The sequence below is a fragment of the Pipistrellus kuhlii genome, unplaced genomic scaffold (assembly GCF_014108245.1).
Source record: "Pipistrellus kuhlii isolate mPipKuh1 unplaced genomic scaffold, mPipKuh1.p scaffold_m20_p_14, whole genome shotgun sequence".
In the NCBI taxonomy this organism is placed as follows: Eukaryota; Metazoa; Chordata; class Mammalia; order Chiroptera; family Vespertilionidae; genus Pipistrellus; species Pipistrellus kuhlii.
This window is the reverse complement of record NW_023425449.1, coordinates 796,105-818,488: the sequence shown is the minus strand read 5'-3', so window position 1 is coordinate 818,488 and position 22,384 is coordinate 796,105. Positions and strand designations below refer to the sequence as shown.

General features: G+C 49.1%; 1 protein-coding gene across 25 annotated transcripts in view; it reads right to left on the bottom strand.

Moving 5' to 3' along the window:
* Nucleotides 1-22,384, bottom strand: part of PTK2 (protein tyrosine kinase 2) — a 98,998-nt gene that overhangs the window by 55,373 nt on the left and 21,241 nt on the right. For 23 of the 25 annotated variants that reach the window (XM_045581262.1, XM_045581263.1, XM_045581266.1 and 20 more), the window contains 8 exons: nucleotides 15,074-15,300; nucleotides 11,432-11,598; nucleotides 8,490-8,577; nucleotides 5,373-5,452; nucleotides 4,569-4,631; nucleotides 2,499-2,553; nucleotides 1,393-1,533; nucleotides 1,123-1,200 (listed from right to left, as the gene is read on the bottom strand). In XM_045581262.1, coding sequence (XP_045437218.1) covers nucleotides 1,123-1,200; nucleotides 1,393-1,533; nucleotides 2,499-2,553; nucleotides 4,569-4,631; nucleotides 5,373-5,452; nucleotides 8,490-8,577; nucleotides 11,432-11,598; nucleotides 15,074-15,268 — 867 coding nt within the window. In that variant the 5' untranslated portion in view covers nucleotides 15,269-15,300. Of the gene's footprint in view, nucleotides 1-1,122; nucleotides 1,201-1,392; nucleotides 1,534-2,498; nucleotides 2,554-4,568; nucleotides 4,632-5,372; nucleotides 5,453-8,489; nucleotides 8,578-11,431; nucleotides 11,599-15,073; nucleotides 15,304-19,939; nucleotides 20,243-21,369; nucleotides 21,662-22,384 lie in introns of those variants that run through there. The other 2 variants (XM_036437496.2, XM_045581279.1) reach the window with 2 other exon arrangements.

The following is a 22,384-nucleotide window of genomic DNA, read 5'->3' as shown; positions in this document are numbered from 1 at the left end:
GGCACACACTGTGGACCGACCACAGATCCAAGACGACTCTGCACCCCAGGAGGCTCTCAGTCCCACCGTCCCGCTCTCCTGAGGACGCCCTCCCCTGACTCTGGGTGTCTGGGGGAAGGGACGGGCCCAGCAGCACCAGGGGCTCCTCTTTCTGAGCGGTGGTGGAGCCGCGGAACCGTCTGCTCACTGCAGGGCCTGGGAAGTGCCTGCTCTCTGTGCTCCTGATGGCCAAGGAGGGGCAGTGCCCCGGATGCTGGCCACGAGCCACGCAGGTACCAGGCAAGGAGACAAAGAGGCGAAGGAAGCAGAAGGGAGTCCTTGACTTGGCTCCTCGCACCCAGGGAGTGAGGGGGAGATGGAGGCATGAGAAATGCCTGGTTGGAGCGGATGTTCTGCTCCCCTTCCCACCCACTCCCAGCACATCTGGAGCCTGCACGAGTCGCCAAGACCTCCAGTTCCAGGGCGGAGCCCAGGGACCTGCCGTGCAGACAGGCCCAGGGCCTGCGCTCAGTTTCCCAGCGGAATTAGCTTCTTCGGAGGTTAAGGATGCTCTCGGGTGGCCCTCAGTGTTTCACCAGAGGGACTCCTCTGCGTGCGTCAATCCCTACACCGCTATCCAAAGCCACCAGCCTGGCTGAGGCCTCTGGCTCTTAAGCACATCACAAGCTTCTCCTGCCAAGTGCGCCCCAAAGCGTGGGTTACACCCCTGGGTGGAGCTGGAATTCTGTATCACTAAGGACTCAGTCTCAGCTTCCCCCCCAGCAAAGCGTCTTTACAGCTTTGCTTTCAGGCACAGGAGACTTCAGAGATGCCCCTGGGTGTCCTCCACACCCCCTAGCCTGGCATCTGGGCAGCACAGCCCCCAGGCACCCCTCCTCTGGGCCCAGGGGACGGGCACCCGTGAGGTTCCTGTCACGGCCCCGGCGCTTTCACAGCTCCTTCGCTGGCTTCTCCCTCCCTCAGCCCACAAGTGTTCAAGTGCCACAGACCCAGCGAACCCCACTCCTTAGCTCAGCCCTCAGCCTGCAGCCAGCCACTCCCCACGTCACACGTGTCTTTCGGGCAGGAACCCCCGTGAGGGGCGTGTGCAGCAGTGGCCGGGACGCCCCGGAGCAGACTTACATTGCAGCCCTTGTCTGTGAGGTAGCTGATGCCTTCCTCGGGGCCGATGGCCAGCTCCACCGAAATAATCCAGCTTGACTTTTGAAGGTGAGACAGGTGAAGGCAGAGGTACCGGAAGGAAAAGAACTATTTTAGATCCAGAGCCCGGGGCACGATGAAGGGCCAATGGGAGGCTGGCTGAGTTAGCTAGCCACCATCTGTCTAACCCAATAACATGAAGTATTTATAACCTCATCGATCCAGGAAGGAACAGTCAGCGGCAGCACTTACCCCGAGCGCGCACTTGAAGCACTCCTTGTCGAATCTGTACACGGGCGAGAGGATCTCGAAGAATTTCAGGATACTCTCCTCGCGGTTGAGGTTGGCAAACTGTCTGAATGTCTGCTGGATCAGCTTCCGTAGTGTTTTGGCCTGCACGACACAATCACAAAACTCCTCAGAGTCCAGAGTGAGTCAAGAGCCCGCAACACCAGCTGACTTCGAGGAAGCGGTCTTCCGTGCCACTCAATGCCCCTATGTCACAGCTTTGCAATGTCATACTCGCTGGAGCTGTTTCTTTTTAAATAGCTATAATAAAATACAAACACAGAAACACCATCTTCACCACTTCCCAGTGTACAGTTCGGTGGCCCCGAGCTACATCTTAGACAGAAATGTGTAAGGTAATGTTGGTTCATTAGAACATGTAAAGAGCGAGCATTAAAAACCGCCCCTGCCCGTGACGGACCTGGCACAGGTGAGGAGCAGCAGTGCTCACATGCCCATTGCTGGGGGCAGTCAGGGCAGCCTTTCTGAAGGACTTGGCATCTCCCATCAGAACCTTAGAAATGCCCACTCCTGACCCAGCCTGGGAAATCAGGGCATGCCTGCTGAGGACGGTCACAGCACAGCAGGCGTCTGTAGGAACGCAGGCTGCTGGGTCTGCCTCCCCAGCACTCTCCCCGGCCTAGGAACGGCTGTGTGATGGTGACAGACGTTAAATCCCACCATGCATTCCATGGATAAATCACAGGTGCTCTGCACACACAGAAACTGGAGAGCAATTCCTCAAACCAGCAGACACCAGAGCCCCCGGCCTTCCTCAGCCCAGCTGAGTGGACACCTTCCGTGGCCCTGGTCCGGCCCTGGGCACTGCACTACCCTGTGCCCACGTGTCACTGTCTGTTCACCGGGGACACTGTGCACTCCTCCCTTTGACCGTCAGGTGCTCACTTACTGAGTCTCCTGTCCCCTCAGCTGTGACAGCTTCTGACGCTCTTGAAGAGTAAGGATCAGAAAGCTGTACCTACATCACAACTCACACTGAGGGAGGAAACCGAGTACCACAGGGGGTGTGAGTAAGTGGCCGTCTGACTGTGGTTCAGAACTCTAATTACCTTGACAGAATCCAGTAAACTCCGGGGGAAAAACCGCTTCAAACCAACATCTTTCCTGAAATAGAAAAAGATTCGTAACAGTCAACACCAAGTCAACCAACAGAGTGACATACTGCTAGAGCCCAGGAACGTGACCTATTTTTCTCTGCACATGCGATCCAGCAAGGAAGGACAACATTCCAGCTCACCGGCAAGGCCCCAATGGGGCAGGAATCATCTAGAAAAGCAACTGCCAACCGAGGTCCGAATGGTTGGCGACCGCTGATCTACACGGACGTACAAGACATCAATGCAATGTGGTTTAAGTATAAAGCCTTCTGTTCTTTTAACACTTACTGGAAACCCATTTTAAATATTGCCTCTTTGAATGGCAATGCACAGATAAATTGCTCTTCTTCCAATATCCATGCTGTATTTGCAGATGAGCCTGGTTAGGTTAAAAAAAGGGAACATACTATGGGAGTTTTAAAAATTAAACTGTGAGTTAATTCTAAAGGCGGGTTCTTTTTTAAACTAAACTTTTTTTTTAATTTTAATATATTTTTATTGATTTTTCTTACAGAGAGGAAGGGAGAGAGATAGAGAGCTAGAAACGTCGATGAGAGAGAACCATCGACCAGCTGCCTCTTGCACATCCCCTACCGGGGTTGTGCCCGCAACCAAAGTACATGCCCTTGACCGGAATCGAAACTGGGACCTTTCAGTCCGCAGACCAACGCTCTACCACTGAGCCAAACCGGTTTCGGCTAAACTGAACTTTTTGACTAAGGGACACCGTGGCTCAGTCAAGGTTCACCACTTCAGGCTGACCCAGGAAACAAGAGACTGAGGGGTTTGCCTGAGGCCAAAGCTGAGAGTGTGACAAGCTGGAACCGCTAGCTTTCTTTAGGTCAGCTACAAATCAATCACCGTGCCAAGGGCCTCCAGCACTCTAGCCAAGAAAGTGGATGGGCAAGGGACTTTCTTTTTTCCTCTGAGGACCAAGTGCCCAGGGCTTTTGGCCACTAGGTGGCAGTCATGTGCTGGGAAGATGAGCTAAAGCCTGGCCGCGGCAAGGAATGGCAGATGGGGGAATGTGCAAAAGGATCAGTGAGAAAAGTGAAATACAGGTCTCTGTTCAGGATCACATAAGCAAACAAATAAACTGGACATAAGATATTTTAAAAACACATGGAAGTCAGCAGCATCATAGAGAAATCAGGCCAGGGCATGTGGCTGATCCTACACCCAAAGCCTACCCCTCGCCTCTACAACCTGACCACTCTTTACTGGGATTCACTCCACCTTGCTTGGCTCTATAACATACTTTCCCAGGTTTCATCTATCTGTTCATTCATGAAGCCCCTGGTTTCCGTTTACTTCTCTAAGTTCTCATCTTTCCAAATCTGCAGCACCGATGTGACTCCAGGCTGAAAATTTAATTTCTAGATAGTGCTTTTCCCATTCTCTAAAGTTGGATCTGGTGATTTTTAGAATAAAAATATTACGAGTGCTGAAACCAGTATGGCTCAGTGGATAGAGCGTCGGCCTGAGGACTGAAGGGTCCCAGGTTCGATTCTGGTCAAGGGCATGTACCTTGGTTTCGGGCACATCCCCAGTGGGCAGTGTGCAGGAGGCAGCTGATCGGTGTTTCTCTCTCATCGATGTTTCTGGCTTTCTATCCCTCTCTCTTCCTATCTGTAAAAACTCAATAAAATATATTTAAAAATATATATATATTAAGAGTAACCCAACTGTCTCCTCAGAGCAAGGTGTTCTATCCGAAACAAAGTGACGGTTTCTGAGCCTTCACAAAAGCTGGTCTCCCCTCCTGGATTAGCCTGCTACCCGATCAGTAGCCCCTCAACTGCACACACTCCTTCTCCAAAACTTGGGGTGGACAACCATCTCAGATATCAAATCCTGCCCTCCAGCCCGACACCCTCTAGAAACTTCTATATTAATTCCTAGTATTTTTAAAATAATATTTACTTTCAAGTAAAGATAAACTAATAAAAACTACAATTTGAAGAATGAGCTAGTTCTGAATATTTGCTTCTAGAAGGCTCATTTCCAACGTGTGATACTTACTCTAATACTTCATAGTTAGACTTCTTCTCTAGTGCATTGCCCCGCATCTCCCAGTACGATCGCCTAAAATCAGAAAGACATGAAGTTTTATACACGTATGTTGTCCAATGATAAAAAACTGTAGGTAGCAGGGACTTAACTACCTGTGGCTCAGCCACAAACATTCTGATAAACTCGAATACAAAACGAATCTGATTTGCAGCATGTCCCCACATCCCAATGAAGCACAATGGAGTAACCCAGACCTACTGCTTTTTTTTTTTTTAATTTTTACTATTTTTTAAAAATGTTTTTATTAATTTTTTAGAGAGAAAAAGGGAGAGGAAGAGCATAAGCACAAGAGAGAAACATTGACTGGTTTCCTCCCACACACACGCATCCTGACTGGAGGCTGAACTCGCAATCTGGGTATGTGCCCTGACTGGGAACCGAACCAGCGACCTTTCAGTGCACAGGACAACACTCAACAACTGAGCCACCCGGCTAGGGCAACCCAGACTATTTCCCCTTTAAGGGGAAGCAGGTCTGACTCTCTGGAAAAAAGGCGCAGATTCCAGCTGTAAGGGACCAGCCACATCCCCTACTTCTGAACGTCACCTTCCCTCAAGGGCCCACACACACTCAGAGCCACACCCGCTCTGGTGGGGCCCACACCACAGGGCAACCGCATCAGACATGCAAGTTGTCGCTACATTTTATTCGATATTTTATTGATAATCTTTATGAGAAAAAAAAATCTGAGTAATTTTCCAAAATAACAAAAACCACTGATGAATGAAAACATCAATGTACAGTGAGCCTTACCGTATTTCTAGACAACCCAACTTCAAAGCGATGTCCTGGTCTACTTGGTCAGCAATCTCTAACATGTAATCACTCTTCACCTGCAGGTGAAAGGAATGGGAAACAATGCTGCCTTAAAAAAATACATTTTAGACTTATTCACTCAATAGATGTTTACCTTTACGTGCTGTCCACATACTGTGTCAATAATGATGCTCGATGCTGAATATGAAGATGAATAATATAAAAAATAGGAAAAATATAACCGGAGTCTCTCCTCCTAGGAAGAGCCGATGTAACCTATGAGCGCACACACAGGACTGTAGTAAGAACCAACAAGCTTCGTCAGAACCACAGTAACCCAGAGCCGCTGTCAGCAGGGAGAGCCGGACGGGAGACCTCCATTCCCACAAATTCGCGGTGGACCTATTTCCTAACTCAAACTTCAGCATTTTTGGGCCTTCGTGCAAGACCAGGAACATCTACATATTTCAAAACCCAGTGAACTCTGTAACTGACGAGCTTCCACCTACCCACCACCTGTGATCCATCTGCAAAATAATAAAACATGCTCACCATCTCACGTGAAGAGAAGAAGCTAACAGAATGTCACAAATGCCTTCCCACAACGAGTACACGCGACTGGCAGAGCACTTCTCAGCAGGAGGACGTGCCAGGTGAAGCAGGCAATACGCCTCCTTACAGCGGCCATGACGGGCTCAGCAACTGCATGGATGCTGATGCTGGAAGCACCGTGGCAACCTCAGTGAAGGGAAATGCTCTCCCCTCCAAACTGAGCTCCTCTCTCCCCAGGAGCACACCCTCCGCCCCACAGCACAGTATCAGTTCCCGTCAAGGAAAACCCATCACCACAGACTGTCTTCAAGAATGATCCCATGATTTTTAAACACTATTTCCAGGTGGGAAAATGTAATCATTTGCTTTATTTCATTCATCAAAACCAAATTCATGTGTTATATTTGAGTTTTTCATCTGACTGTGCAATAGAATGCAGCAAAGGGTGCAATATAAAACCCACTCACATCTCTAACAGGACGTTTCTGGTTTTGTTAATCCTCACCTGAGGGTATTTCCCCATTGATTTTTTAGAGACTAGGAGAGAGGAAAAGACTGGAAACATCGATGTGAGACAAACACATCAACTGGTTGGCCCCTGCACCACCCCAACCAGGGCCTGGCCAGGGAAGAGCCTGCAACCAAGGAACATGCCCGTGACCAGTATTAAACCTGGGGCCCTTTAGTCCACAGGCCAACACTTTATCCACTGAGCCACACTAGCTAGGGTTCTAACAGAAAGTATTACCCCTAAATTACTCCATACTTTATTCCATATGTCAGCTCAATGCTTCGGCCCCATGGGAGAGTTTGCGTTTCACTTTGCTCTCTTCTGAACTCTGTCAGCTGGCAAATTCCTCACAGCCCCAGAAGCCAGAAGTAAGACTGGACAACAGAACAGAGTGCCCGCACCAGGCACGCCCCCCCAGCAAGGTCAGCTTCTACACCCAGTTAAGTCATGGTGTTCCATTCAATGTTGTGAGCCATGGGACAGACATACTCATTTAAATCTTAAAATATCTGTAGACAAAACAATGACAGCTTCATGTCAGACCAGGCATCCTACGAGCTAACCATTTCAGACGTGTGTGTGTGTGTGTATGTATATATGAGTATTTTTATTGATTTCAGAGAGGAAGGGAGAGGGAGAGAGAAACAGAAACCTCAATGCTGATCAGCTGCCTCCTGCTCGCCCCACGCTGGGGATGGAGCCTGCAACCTGGGCGTGTGCCTGACTAGGAATGGAACCATGACCTCCTGGTTCATAGGTTGATACTCAACCACTGAGACATGCCAGCCGGGCAATACGAATACTTCTTGACTAAACAGTGCCGTAGCCCTTCAACCAATGGCCACCACTACTTGCAAAAGGTTACCAACCAAATATTCACACTTTTAACAAGCACAAGTTCAGAGAGATAAAGAGGAATAAAATACTATATGGCAAAGGGAAAACTATTTCAGGGTAATAATAGTTTTCTGGTTTTATAATGAACCATTAGCTTTAGTGTCAAAACTTATTTTATAGACTCCTGCTCTACAGTGAGTAAGTTATAACAAGGTTCTAGTTATTTTTACAGTGTGCTGATTAATCTCTCTCAGAAATCCTAAAATGGGTCAAAAACACCGAGTGACTCATTCACCCTGTCTCACACAGGGTCCCATTTGGGACATCTTTAAGTGAAACTGCGCCCACAGAATGATGCCCAGTAAGTCAGCCACCCACACCCACCACTCCACCCACAGGTTTCCTCACGACACCACCCCGAGCGAGGGGCACAGGGACAGTGGAGCACAGATGAGCTCTCTCTCCGCTTCTCTGGAAATGGTGGTAGAGAGAATCTAAACCTAGTTCCTTCCTATCTAACCTGATAAAAGAATGAACAAGAGTTAACCTTCAGAGATGTTCACCATTCCCCCTATAGACCCTCAAGATTCCCAGATGTGAAGTTCAACAAAACAACAGCACAACAAACACAAGGAAACGCACCACTGCCCCAGAGTCCATGCACACCCCCTCACGCAGATGCCCACGGGATCCGGATGCTGTCATTTTGAGACACAGCCTCTCAATAAAATGTTGAAGAAATAAAAAGTGCACTTAGTGGCAAAACTGTAGTTCAAATGTCTCTGATATTCATTAGACATTTTGAGGGGCACAGCTCACTAATACCAACAAGTAACATTTATTCGGTCATAAAATTGTGTTGGCTCATTTATGCCACATGTATTTACTGCCTAACTCATACCGTGAGGTGTAAAGAGCAAGCTTCTCTTGGTATAAAAAAGTCAATCCTGGCTGTAGTATAGAAATGGCTATTGAGGTTGTACAGGCACAGTTATCTCTGACAACAAATTCAGATGCATGCTGAGTGTGCTGATATCTTTTAGAGTTGTCCAAGCATACAAAAATGCACCAAGTGTCCAAAGTTCCTAAGTTCTTACTAGCTAAGAGTGACAAATTTATATTCTCCCAAATATTAGATTTCATCTAATTCTTAAAATAAAGCTAGGTAATAAATAAAATTCAGAGAAATAGAGAAAAAAAATATATTAAATCACCTGTTGATAGAAGAAGTTCAAAGTTGGCTTGTCTTCAGTAAACTGGTTTAGAAATCCTTTTGGCAAATAACGAATTCTCAATTCATATCTAAAAAATAATTCACAAAATGGAACAATTAGAAATCAATAATTTCCTCAATTCATCGCTACAGTTTCATTATGATGGTGTGTATGGCATTGCCAATTACGGCATCTGAAATATTTAAAATATAAGATATAATCGATTAATCTATAAATGTTTTATTTTCGGCACAGAAGTGTGCGCATGTCTTCAGCTCCACGAGTCTGCAGAGCGGGCCTCTCCAGCCCTTAGCCACCGTCCACCACGGCCGGGGCCGGGGCCGCGCCCGAGCACACCCCACATGGCTGACTTCACCCCATGGGCTCATAGAACAGCCTTTGTGCCTGGCTTCCTTCACTCACCACCATGTTTGTGAGATTTGCCCACATGTAGCACCTGAAGTTTGCTCAAAGCTAAAAAGTGTGACACACACAACTATTCAGCCCATAACTGCTGATGGCCACTTGAGCTGGTTCCAGTTTTTGACTATTCGGAATAACGCCAAATGCTCATTTTTTTCTTCTCTGAGCATAAAAAAGGTAATCTGTTTGCTCAGGAAGCCAAGCTTCAAGAATGGTTGAAACAAATGGTTTTCACCAGAATTCTCTCTCATTCTCATTCTCTCTTGTTCTCTCTCCACCCCCCACCCCCGGCCCCCGTGTGTGTGTGTGTGTCTCCCAAAATGAAGGCTCCTGCACCAATTCTGGGGAGCACTTGTACACATTTCTGCTGCGTGGCCACCGGAGCTGCACTCCTGGGTGATAATACACACTGTAGCTTTATCTGCCATCACCACACGGTGAATAGGCAGAGGTAAAAGCTGACACTCCGACCAGCAGCACGGGGTGTCCTGGCTCCACACTCTCCTCTCTCCCTGGCATCTCTAACCTGTTCATTCTGGTCACACGGATGTTTGTTTACTGTAATAGGACACAGTGACTCTAGCTGGCACGTCCTTGATGAATGACGAAACTGGGTTGGTAAGCGTGGCTGGTAAAGACCAGCTGTCCAGCACAGACTAGAAACGCATGGTCCTTGTCTGTCAGTGTCTGGTGAGGAGCACCAGTGACGTTTAATGAATCAGCAGATTCAGAAGTCCATCCTAGTTTTTAAAGGTGTCACTTCCAAATGTACCAGCGGCTCCTGCGTACTGCCTTATTACTGTCAATCTTTTAAGATCTCTTGTTGAACTCAGTATTACAACAGAATTTAAGACTTTTACGTTTAAGTCTGTTTGACAGAAACCTCTCAAAACTGCATAACACCTTTTGCTGCACTCTAAACTCAGTGTGGCATCGCAGTTTACACGTTTGTGGATGACTCAGGTGCTACCAGTACCACCTACTGAACTGGCACCTCCCAGGAACCCCATGACGGAAGGAAGTTCAGGCCTAGTTCCTTCGGGGTCTCACGGGGTCAGGGAAGGCTGCGCCCCCTGCCCTCTGCCCCTTCAGCTAAATGTCCACGTTGCCTTCCCCAGCGGGTATTTCACAACGGCAGTTTTAGGTTTATTTTGCTTTTAACTTTATAATAGCATGTCATGTCATGACATCTTCTGGAACTTACTTTTTTAAAAAATGAAGGTAAAAATCACACAAAAATAAGTGGATGCAGCAGTGTGTTGTCCTGATACTTACGTCTGTCACACAGTGGTGTCTGGCTAAGATCCATCCACACAGTTGCATGTCCCTGCAGCTCATTCTGACTTGTTTGGTTTTTTAATTTTGTTGTTGTTGTTAATCCTCATCTGAGGATATTTCTTTCCATTTATGTTTTTAGAGAGTGGAAAGGAGGGAGGGAGGGATACAGAGAAACATCGATGTAAACAAATACATCGATTGGTTGCCTCCCACATGTCAGGGCCAGTGATAAGAGCCTGCAACCCAGGTGCATGCCCTTGACTGGGAATTGGACCCAAGACCCTTCGGTGCATGGCCAATGCCCTAACCACTAAGCAATACAGGGGAAGATAGTCTTAAGTTTTGAAACACTCATTTGGTTAACAGACTAAACAGTTGGAAGTCAAACCTCCACTAGCCATTGATGTAAACCAACCAAACTATGTCATCACATAATGTTTTGTTCGCTCAGTTCCTGCTGCTTGACAAATCTGAAAATTCAAGTCATTTTTTTTTTTAATAAACTCTAACTGGCACAAGACTTAATTCAACCAGAGGTTTATGAATCTAAACGTGTTTTTCTCTGAAAATGTAGAACTGATGCGATGTTCATATGGAGCTTGCTGCCACATGACCGTCTGCTTCCATCACAATCTCCTCTATTCCTGCATGGCAACGAACAGGTTCCTGTCTTCACAAGCCACACTCTCTCCAGTGTGATGTGAGACGTACGACCTCCTACTGCCATCGCCCGGAGAGCCAGGGAAAGCACGCCGCGGGGACTCCTCCAGGCCTCCTGCACGGCCAGTGTCTTCAGCGCGAGGCACTAGGCGGGCCCTCCTGCTGTAATGCCCTGTGAACGTCCATTCCCCAGCCCGGCCACAGAGCCAGCGATGCAGCCCAGTGACGAGGTCGCTGGGGTGGCCTCCCGGGCGCAACCAGTACTTCGCACTAGCGGTGCCGCAGACAGGAGCAGACAGGCCGCGGGGGCCGGGCCGGAGCTGTCAGAGGAATCCAAACGAGCGGCACAGACAAGGGAAGCGGGAGCAGCAACAGACCACCATGGCGGAAGAAGTCAGCGGTGCCCACGGCAGACTGAACGGAAGTTGGGGCAGGTCACTGGTTAACAGTTACCAGCCAACTTCGCTCAGGAGTCGCAAGCACCACCAGTGTGAACAGAAAGCTAACACGTTCCCCCTCGTGTGCGTGACTGAACACAGAAACAGGCCAGCAAGAGTGACACGAAGCAGGTGTGGTCTTACTTCCACTCCTCCGGCGGGTGTGCGAGCTCATACTTCTCCCTCACGCTGGAGACGCCCATGTCCAAGTGCAGCCAGTGCACCTCCTCTGACCGGAGGTGGCTGAGCCGAAATCCGTAGCAGGCCACGTGCTTCACTTTGTGGCTGTCCACTATCTTCTGAATGATGCCCTGAAAACACCCCCACAAAAACAGCCGTTACACACACAGCTATATGCTAAACGCGAATGCAATGGTCACTTCTCTTCATTTCTTATCAGGAGTCTTTGGTAAAGGCGTTTCAAGGCAAGTCAGTCACTGAATTTCACCTGGGACTCTTTCCCCCCAAATAGTGTTTGTTTTGTTTTGTTTGTTTGTTTGTTTTAATATATTTTTATTGATTTTTTTTATACAGAGAGGAAGGGAGAGAGATAGAGAGTTAGAAACATCGATGAGAGTCATCGATCAGCTGCCTCTTGCACACCCCCTACTGGAGATATGCCCGCAACCAAGGTACATGCCCTTGACCGGAATCAAACCCAGGTCCCTTCAGTCCCCAAGCCGACGCTTTATCTACTGAGCCAAACCGGTCTCGGCCCAAATAGCGTTTTTATGACCAGGGAGGAGTTAAAACAAAGAGGCTCTTCCCTTTCTCTGCTGGCTAACAGGAGTCTGCGGCCCTCGCACCGGCCGCCCTCCGCTCGTGCTGAGGAGCAGACCCCAGGGCGTTCCACTTTCTGAACAAGGACAGCATACTGCTGGAGACCACTGCAACTCAGATCCTTTTTTAAACACACACGACTGGAACATACAATTAAGATGGTATTCCTGATCACACTGACGTGTGGGAAGTTATTGGAAGGTGGGCCTAACCACTCTATTTGCACTCCACTGACTAATATGCAGCAAACTAAAGAGCCCCAACTCTGGTGCTTCTCACACCTGCAGCCCAGGATGGGAGAGAAGGTGAAGGTCTCTCGGAAAGCGGCCACGGGAAGTCCGAGGGGAAGGGCTGTGACAGGGAAGAGCAGGCCTGGCACACGTGTGGCAGTCACGGGCACACAGGGATACTTACCTGAGAATGACAAAACCCTCCACTGCCCTTGTGTGAGGGTGTGCTAGTCACAGTCCCTGAAACTTTCCCCATCTTTTAGGCCAGTGGTCGGCAAACTCATTAGCCAACAGAGCCAAATATCAACAGTACAACGATTGACATTTCTTTGGAGAGCCACATTTTTTAAACTTAAACTTCTTCTAACACCACTTCTTCAAAATAGACTGGCCCAGGCCGTGGTGTTTTGTGGAAGAGCCACACTCAAGGGGCCAAAGAGCCGCATGTGGCTTGTAAACCGCAGTTTGCCAACCATGGTTTTAGGTCATTAATAAATTTTTAAATGATGCTGCTATAACACAAATGTCTATTATAGAAAGTCACTGGGCCCTAGCCGGTTTGGCTAAGTGGACAGAGCGTTGGCCTATGGACTGAGGGGTCCCGGGTTCGATTCCGATCAAGCATACATGTCTGAGTTGTGGGCTCAATCCTCAGTATGAGGCATGCAGGAGGCGGCCAATCAATGAGTTTCTCACATCATTGATGTTTCTCTCTCTCTCTCTGAAATCAATAAAAATATATTTTAAAAAAAAGAAAGAAAATCACTGGTTTTTAAAAACTTACAATTGCCTGAAGCTATCAGATAACTTACCTAAGATGTAAGCCACATTTTAAAAGTCCCACACTATTCCATGAGACAGGAACGTCACACACAAGCACAGGCGAGGACCCCGAGTGCCCACACTGAGGCAGGCCGTGTGCTGCGCTCCTGGTGCCCGCGTGTGGCCAACCTCCCAGTCAGACTGCTCGGTCCCGGACAAGCTCTGTGTCCAGCACAGGAGAGTGTGAGGGAGGGGTGGAGGGAGGGAGAGGTGGAGGGACGGGAGGTTGCGGGGCGGGGGAGACAGAAGGAGGGAACAAAGGACCAGGCTGGAGGAGTCAAAGACAGCTTTCTAAAGAATTCTCACAGGACAGGAAGGGTGGTGGAACCAAGCTAGGCATAAAATGCCCTATCTGGCTTTGGATTCAAGGCCAGGAATTGGTGACAGGGCTGCCAGGAAGGCCGGTGCAGGCTGTGTCCCACCAGAGGGTGCCCAGCCATGGGGCCCAGGCTCCGGGGTGGGGGTCTGCCTAGAGGAAGGGACATCTTTTCTAGTAATTCTCTCACAGACGACTTCTACAGCTTCTCCTTGCCAACACACAGCTCCCTGAGCTACACGGACGGGCTGGCGCCTCTTTCAAATTCCCACAAAGGCGCCTTTGTCTGTGCCCTCAGCTCTGCCAGTTCACAACCAAGTGCACAGTGACACCCGCCACCCTGAGCAGCACAGCTCCTCCGCCACAGCAGCTCAGTGTGCAGCCATCCCTCCTCCTGCTGGGACTGCAGCTCCTGTCTGTCTGTCTAGTCATCTACGTTCATGTCTGTCTTCCATGCCCAGACACCGTGCAAGTGCAGGGCACACACCATTCCTGACACCTGTGGTGGCCATCAGCACCACAGGAGAAACGCAGTGTCTCTGGGGGCCCTTCCTCAGGACCCTGGCCAGGCTCTCCATGTCCTCAGGACTCAGGGGCACCCACAGGAGCCCCAGCGAGCAGCAGCAGTGACCAAACAGGCTCACCCACTCTCACCCACCGTCCACAGGACACCTGCCCAGGCTGGCGCACACCCAGGGGTCCCCCTTGAGCTTCCTCGTCTCTGGGAACGCCTGGAGGGGCACCTGCTGCGCTGCATCTCCCCACAGACTGCGGGCTATACGAGCAGGGACTCTTCCATCTCCAGAGCCTGGCCCGTGTCTGGTATGTAGACAGTCAACAGCTTTTTATATATATATAATTGATTTTTTACAGAGAGGAAGGAAGAGGGATAGAGTTAGAAACATCGATGAGAGAGAAACATCCATCAGCTGCCTCCTGCACACCTCCCCCTGGGGATGTGCCCACAACCAAGGTACATGCCCTTGACCAGAATCAAACCTGGGACCTTTCAATCCGCAGGCCGACACTCTATCCACTGAGCCAAGCCAGTCAGGGCCCAGTCAACAGCTTTTAAGAAACTATCCTCTTTGGAATCACACAAATACCTCCAAAATAACTTCTTATTTCCTAAGTATCAGAAGCTGTTTTATTTATTTTTATTTTTTTTAATATATTTTATTGATTTTACACAGAGAGGAATTGAGAGGGACAGAGAGTTAGAAACGTCGATGAGAGAGAAACATCGACCAGCTGCCTCTTGCACACCCCCTACTGGGGATGTGCCCGCAACCAAGGTACATGCCCTTGACCGGAATCGAACCCAGGACCTTTCAGTCCGCAGACCAACGCTCTATCCACTGAGCCAAACCGGTCCCGGCCAGAGGCTGTTTTAACTGCTTTGTGTTTTTTGTGTCCTTTAAAGAATTAAAAAAAAAACCAGGGGAGAAAAACAAGTCGATGGCATCCTATAAATAATATCTAATTCGGTTGTTATTTTCCTAAGAAATCTTACAACAACCTAAATTCTGGTCAGGCACACGTTGGAGAAAGAGGAGCGTCTCTGTATGTGGGTAGGAAGCGCTGTTCTGTGTGTGTGTGAGTGCTGTAACACCCACCTGGGCCTGGAAATGCGCTTACCCTGACATCAGTCGCGTCTCCGTGCCGGATAATACTGGCCCACGTGGTCGGCTCACTGTTGCTTTCAAAATAATGAAAGACTTTCAGCACTCGCTCCATGGCTCCCGGGGACCGCTCCGAACCTGCACCCAGGTGCGTCTTGGCACTGGAATTCATTGTGTGATTCAAGTTTGGGTCCAGGTAAGCAGCTGCCATTGTTTTGCTAGATGCTAGGTACCTGTCATATTCTGTAAGAGAGAAAAAAGATGTTCACCATGTATATTGGAAGTCTACTGATGGAAATGAACCGCTAATGATTACATTAACAAGTTTTATAGCCTTTCCCCGCGGGCGCCTAGGCCGGCAAGATAGACACTGTCTCCCCCCCCACCCCCCCCAAAGCAGGACCTGATTCACAGTAGCATAATGTTTATTATACAAACTCTTAAAAGGCCAGGAGTCCTATTTCAACTCTATCAACAATCCACTGTTATCTATAAACAATGTAAATTACCCCCTTTTAATCACCGGGTATGTTAATTTTGCTGCCTACTTTTGAAAACTTTTACCTGAGATACAGGTTCCCTGTTCACAAAATAACAATTCAGTGAGTAGTCACTACACATTACTAGGCTTTAGCGAAAAACAAAGCCCTCCTGCTTAGTCAGTCACCTTGCACAACAGAAAACCAAACCAAACCTAAAAGCAGAAACCACCGGCTTTTTAAAAGTAGGATAGAGCTTGCATGTGAGGGTGAAGGAAAAGCTTGGTCAAGACTGAAAGGCGTGCTGGGAAAACCCAGCAAAGCTGGCTCACACCACCCGAAGGAGCCTCAGACCCCGGAGGCCACCTGAGCGCAGGTGGCAGACGCTGCCTGCTCGCTAAGGGTGTCTGCCAGTTCCGTGTCTCCAAGGGCCGCCCTGGCTGAGATGAGGAGCACAGAGGGAGACACTGTCTGGGGAGGGGAGGGGAGGGGACGGGAGGAGGGGCGGGCAGGAAGTAAGAGATTAATCCAGTGTGAGGAACATCACAGGCCTAAGTGCCTGAACTCTCACCAGAATGAAGGAGGCACTTCATGCCTGGAATGAAAGGGGCGGGCGGCGGGGAGCCGCTTCGGGAAGCTGATGTGGAAAGAGAAGTAAACCTCAGGCCACCCCCATCTGCTTTCTGGCTGGGGGATGAGGGTGGGGGACACATGAGTGACATTTTGATTCTGGCTCTTTGAAACCTTTGAAGGAAAACTACAACCCCATAGAGAAACTGAGTCTTTGCAGTCCTAAGGAGAAGTCTATTTACCTTTGAGACAAAGATTGGGGGGCAGGTGTTGCGCTCTCTCTCAGGGCACTTTGCAAAATCCAAACAGCCTAGGGCAAGCACCTTCCTGGAATGCAGACACTGGCTCCACTGAGCGCAGCGCCACCCACCCGCGGGCTATTTCCCTGACCTGTGCAGCATTCCCAGGCCATTCCTACTTAGAGATGAAGTCACCTCACCCTCAGAATAACTTCACATCCCGCTTCCAGGGTGGGAACAGAGCAGCGACTTGTCAGAGGCCACGTGATGGTGCAGGGTACTGTTTTCCATCTTGCTTTGAAAACTTGTCACCGGCTGAGTGACAGCACTCTCCTAGCATCAGAGGCGTCACTGGCTCTGCTGTCCTAGGCCAAGAGCCAGCTGCAGTTGATTAGCGCTCCACCCACCTTCTCACTCATTCACTCGTTCCTGCCTCTGTAGGCAAATGATGCACCTCCCTCCCTCCCATTCCCGAACGAACCCTACCCTCATTTACAGAGTCCGCTTCTAGCTAGGCCTGGGACCAATGTGTGGAGTGGATGGTAAATTTTATACACACACACATATCTGTATGCATAAACTCCTACCTTCAGAGCTTTCGGTCCACTCAGGATACACACGCACGTGACTTAATTACAGCGGTGGCCCGAGCTGCACTGCGTGTTGTAAGAGCTGAGGGCAGGCAGCCTGAGGCAGCCTCGGGGGCTTCGAACTCGGGAACCTTCAATCCAGAAACCCTCCTCCTTTGGCCCCTGCGTCATTTCCTTGATGCCTTCCTCCCTCTTCTTTCTGGGCTCTATTTATTTGGATGTTGGACCTTCTGCATTTGCCATGCCAATTTCTCTTTTCCTCCACTCATCTTTCCATGCCAGGCTGTGAGGCATCTCCACACCACCTCCCCATTCTTCCCAAACTGAGCTGGTTTCTGCTCTGCCATTTCCCACGGCCTTGGTCTCATGTACTTTAAAGAATCCTGTTGGTCTTTGCTCTTCTCCTGGCTTCTGGAGATCGTGCACTGAGATGTGACTGTCTCCTGCTCTTAGTTTCCTGCTGCCTGCTGTGTTAGCTTGGCTGTCTCATGCTTTTTTTTGGTCTCATGCTTTGAAGGCAGAGGCTGTCTTTAAACTCAGGAACCCTGAACCTGAGGGAGGCTTGATGACCTAGAGACAGAGCCATCAGCTAGAGCCCCAAGTGTGAGAACTGCCTGTGCTCTTGGCCAGGCTCCTCAGATAATGATGTTTCTAGCTCCCGCCATGGTTGGGCACAAGCCTCCTTACAGGATTCCAGAAGCCAAGAAGAGAGAGGGTGCCTCATTTCACTCAGTCCCCAGTGATGAGGACCAGAATGCATTATCCACTGATCACAGGGCTTTCTGCATTCAGTCCTGGCTCAACCTGTGCACATGACCTTTTCCTCAGCCCTCCGAACTACAACTCTGTAAGACCAGGCCACTGCGATGCGGTGAACTCGTTATAACAAGTCCTTTCAAACATGGTAAAATCTGATCTTCCCAGGGCAGGGCCCACAAGGGCTCCCTCCCACCACACTCAGTACAGCCAACTGTATGACCGAGGGGACCCGGAGGGTTCCGAGGATGCCTTCGGGTTCAGTTCCGAGCACACAATATAGGTCTGTCCCACTATTTTTAGCCTGTTCTAGTAAGTATTTTACCGGTCCTCCTAAATTGGGACGCTGCTGTTTTTTGAGGTTAATGTGACTGATAAAATCAAAGTGAGGTTTGGATGTCTAACTGCAAACAGATCTGTATCTTCTTTAAATTTGAGCTTTTTCATTCTGTATTTACCTAAAGCAGAAGCTTCTATACTTGACACCATCAAGGCAGCCAGGCCCTAAGCCCCACCCCCTTTGCCTTCATCACACAACTGAGCAGCAGGAAGCCAGCTCCAGGAGCTCCCTGCCTTCCTGTCCTGGGGCAGAAGGCGCACAGCTCCCTGGGGCAGGAGCACCGCACAGCTCCCAGCAGGGGCAGGAACAGCGTCTTCTTCCTGAATGACCCAAAAGCAGGACCATTCCTCCCAAACAGCCTGTTCCAGCCCCACAGAGACTGACTCTGACCGAAGCTGTCCCTATTCCCGTCCTCCACACACGTTGAGCGCCATCTCTTGCCCATCCCAACCTCTTATTAAATTGTATTTCAATCAAAAATGCCTCTATTCATTTGCTCTGTCAGCAAAAATATTTTTTAAAAAATAGATTGCTTCAATTCAACTGCTTTAGGATGAACTGCAATCTCTCTTCAAAGTTCCTATTTCTAAAGTCACTTTGAATTTGTAAAAACCTAGTAGCGTCTTATTTCCTACCCCATTGCTGCTGGATCCGTGGGTCTGAGGTCCAGCCCGGACTCGGTGAGTGCGGGGCCAGCCTTCCTCTGAAGGCCAGTACCAACAGGTGCTCGCACCCAATGGGGGGGTGTGGGGGGCCTCCAGGCAAACGCGCCCCAGCAGGTCTAGGAAAAGACCAAGCGCTCCACAGGCACAGAGCTCTGCTCTGCACACTCACTACTGGCCACACTCAATAATGCCAGGCAGCCCTGGTTCCCAAGCCCAAAGCCCTTTAACATTCAAGAGCTTGAATTAATTCGGCAAAACCTTTCTCTGGATACCTAACTATTAACAAGGTGACAGGTGCTTTGCTCAGAGAGCACCATACTATGACCGTTCCAATGTCATATGTGTTAGCGGCCTGGGAGCCTAGAGAAGAACTCCCAGACGTTAACGGGCCTCGGAAAGGAAAGCCGTTTACCAGGCTGCTGTGGCTGGGTGCTGAGCCACCTTCGGTGGCCTCTCTGATACCACGCTCTTCCCCGCACAGGAGCCGCCTTACCAACATTCCCATAGAATTCTCTCACTAACTTATCCCTGAGGCCTGCTCTCCGGGCTGAATATTCACTCCTACCTTAAGCAAAGCAGCTAAAGGTTTTGGCCTTATTTCTGCATGAATCTTGTGGCATTTTTAACTTCTAAGCATGCCCCCCAAATATTGCCTCAAATATTATAATAAAAATGCTACATTTTCTATTTACATTTTTATGTAAATAAAGGCCCTAAGAACTGTGGAATGGAAAGCTGTCTATTCAGAGTATTGCTGACCCTTAATGATCAGCCCACCTTACAGTACCATGGAGTGTTGTTAAATAAATATACCATCTTTACAGGGAGTGAAGGTAACCAACTTTTAAAACAAGAAAATCCATGCTACTCTCCTTTTTTTACTGACTTATTTAAGTTAAAATTAGTCTCATTATTCTTTTAACATTTCCACATCATAGAACAGATATGGATGTCTTGATTAAAATACAAAATAAAACATACAACTTCAAGAGACACAGGACAGAACATATAAAAAAAAGACACACTTAAAATGCATTTCCACAGAAGTCCTTTTCCTATTTGAAAAGCTATCTAATTGGTTCCCTGCAGTAGCTACAAACCCATGCTACATCAACGTCCATTTTCCCATCAATTTAACTGTAAATCTATTTGAAATAAATTCCACAAAACTTTATCTACCGTTTTAGTGCAAAGTGAGAATGTAAATAAATGTAAACCGAACCGATTTTTAGGTTATTTGTACCTTTAGCCCAACACACTGGGAACGGGCTACAGCCGCTCTTCTCCATACAGCCGGCCCCGCTGGTTTCAGGGCCTGTCGGCCCGCCAGTTCCAGCAACATCAACTCAGAGCTACAAAGACCAAGCCCGGAGTCCGCACACAAAGTCCCGGGTCATGGCTCCCACAGCGTGTGCTTCCATCCGCAGGAGACCAGCTTCCCTGGGCTCCTTCTCTCAGAGCTGGAGGCACTCTGGGGAGGCGCTGCTTCTGCGCAGCCCGCAGCCGCTGAAGAATGCCTGTTACAGCCTCCTCCTGCTTCCGCAATCTGAAACAGACCATCCTGGCCAGATTAGGCCACGGAACAGAAAGAAACCAGCCAGTAACCAGTAACGTGACCCCACGGGTCTGTGTTCCTAGATTCATTCAGGGCAGGAGGAGGGGAGGAGGGGAAGGGGAGGGGTGAAGGAGGGAGGAGGGAAGAGGGAGGAGGCGGGCCAGCAGCCAGCCCCTTATTAATATGCTAATCTCAGCCTTGGTCAGCTCGTCCAGCAGCCTGTGGACACAACAAGCCAGAGCCCAGCACTGAGTGAGCTGCGGGTCAAACCCCTCAGAGCGCATGTCCGCACAGGCCACCTCAGACCACTGCTGTCGTCCAAGTCATGCCTTGGACATTTTCCAGCCTAATTCTGACCTTATAGTTAAAATAATTAACTTGATAAAATAAAAACCATTTTGAAAACAAAATCTTTATTGTCATTTAAAAAACAGGCTGTAAAATAAATATTTGTTCTCAGGAACCCAAATATTTTTTAGGTAAAATGTTTCCAAATTGATACTTTCACAGTAAGTTTATAAATGTATAAAGCCCTGACCAGTTCAGCTCAGTGGATAGGGTGTCGGCCTGCGGACTCAAGGGTCCCAGGTTCGATTCCGGTCAAGGGCATGTACCTTGGCTGCAGGCACATACATCTCCAGTAGGGGGTATGCAGGAGGCAGCTGATCTATGTTTCTCTTTCATCGATGTTTCTAATTCTCTATTCCTCTTCCTTCCCCTCCATAAAAAATCAATAAAATATATTTTTTTAAACTATCTAGAAAACATACACAGAAACAGAAATTTGAGGGTGCCAACTTGTTTTAGAATTAGCTTTGAGGAATCTCTGATCGCTTTTCTTAGCTTCAAAATGTAAGAATCCCACACAGGAGAAGCAGCCCGGAAAACAAGCCACTAGCAACATCTTTAAAATGAAACACTGCTTTCTCATGCGTTCAAGCTGAGGGATAGCCCAGGTCATCTCAGAATGCAGCGATCGGACACCCCACGCAGCCAAGGGTCACGGTGGCCAGGCTCCCGGAGCCCTTGCCAGCTGAGCATAGGTTTCCAAATATACAGGTCATTTTGTTAGTAGCCAATCCCACGAACTAACAAAAAAATCCAGCGCTTTACTTAACTGTGAACGTGACTGAGGCTTTATGCGTTCACAAACTTCTGAAAATGAGCTGAGCAAAGGCTGAGAACAAGAGGCACATCTGTGTCCAGTGATGCCCGGGCAGTCTGTCTCATTTCTAAGACGCTGCTCTTGATGATGGCTCTGTCTCCAGGCTTCACAGTCAGGCTCCTAATAGCAGCGAGGCTCAGTGACCTTGTATGTGCCCCAGTGAAAACACATCAGTCACCAGGCTGAACTCTGACCCCAGGCAACACTGGGAAGAAAGGGGCTCCAGAAAAACACAGGCAAGCAGGCTAGAAAAAGAACAGAAGAGACAGCAGACAGATCAATGCGGATACATGGAACCACGCCAGCTCCCACCACTTCCGAGGAGAGCAGGACAGAAAGGCCTGCTGCCGCCCTGGGAGCAGCACGTCTGATGTCTGATCAGACCAGAGAGCACGGGGCTGCCTCTGAACCACGAAGTGAGAGACTGCACAAACAGCCCTCACCAACCGAAGTCTCTCTCAGAGCTAGGACTCTCCAAAGACAAAACCTGAAGCTCTTCTACTAGCCCCCTGGACGCTGTTCGATCTCATTTTCACATCTTCTCAGCACATCTGTGAAGGCAGGGTCCCACAACCAGGAAGAGGTCACCGAGCCCACTCGTAACCCAGGAAGCCAGGGGTCTCACACCCCCCTCAGGAGGGACATGAGCTAGCACCACCTGGGGCGGGGGGGGGGGGGGGGGGCGGGGCGGGCGCAAGCGAGCGAGCGGTGACGGAGGGAGGCTGGTGGAGGCTGGGTGGAGGCAGATGGGCAGACATGGAGCTTTACAGGATGCAGGAAGTGCGTGTGGAGAGTAAGGAAGAGACAAAGCCAGGTCCCTGACGTCGAAGTAACCAGTGAATGGCAGCTTTCTCCCCCCCCCCCCCCCAGCTTTGGTGACGTCCAGACATCACCTCCAAACTATAAGGCCTAGTGCCTAGAAAGACCTCAGATAAGGAAACACAAATCCCTCCAGGCCAGGAAGCAGA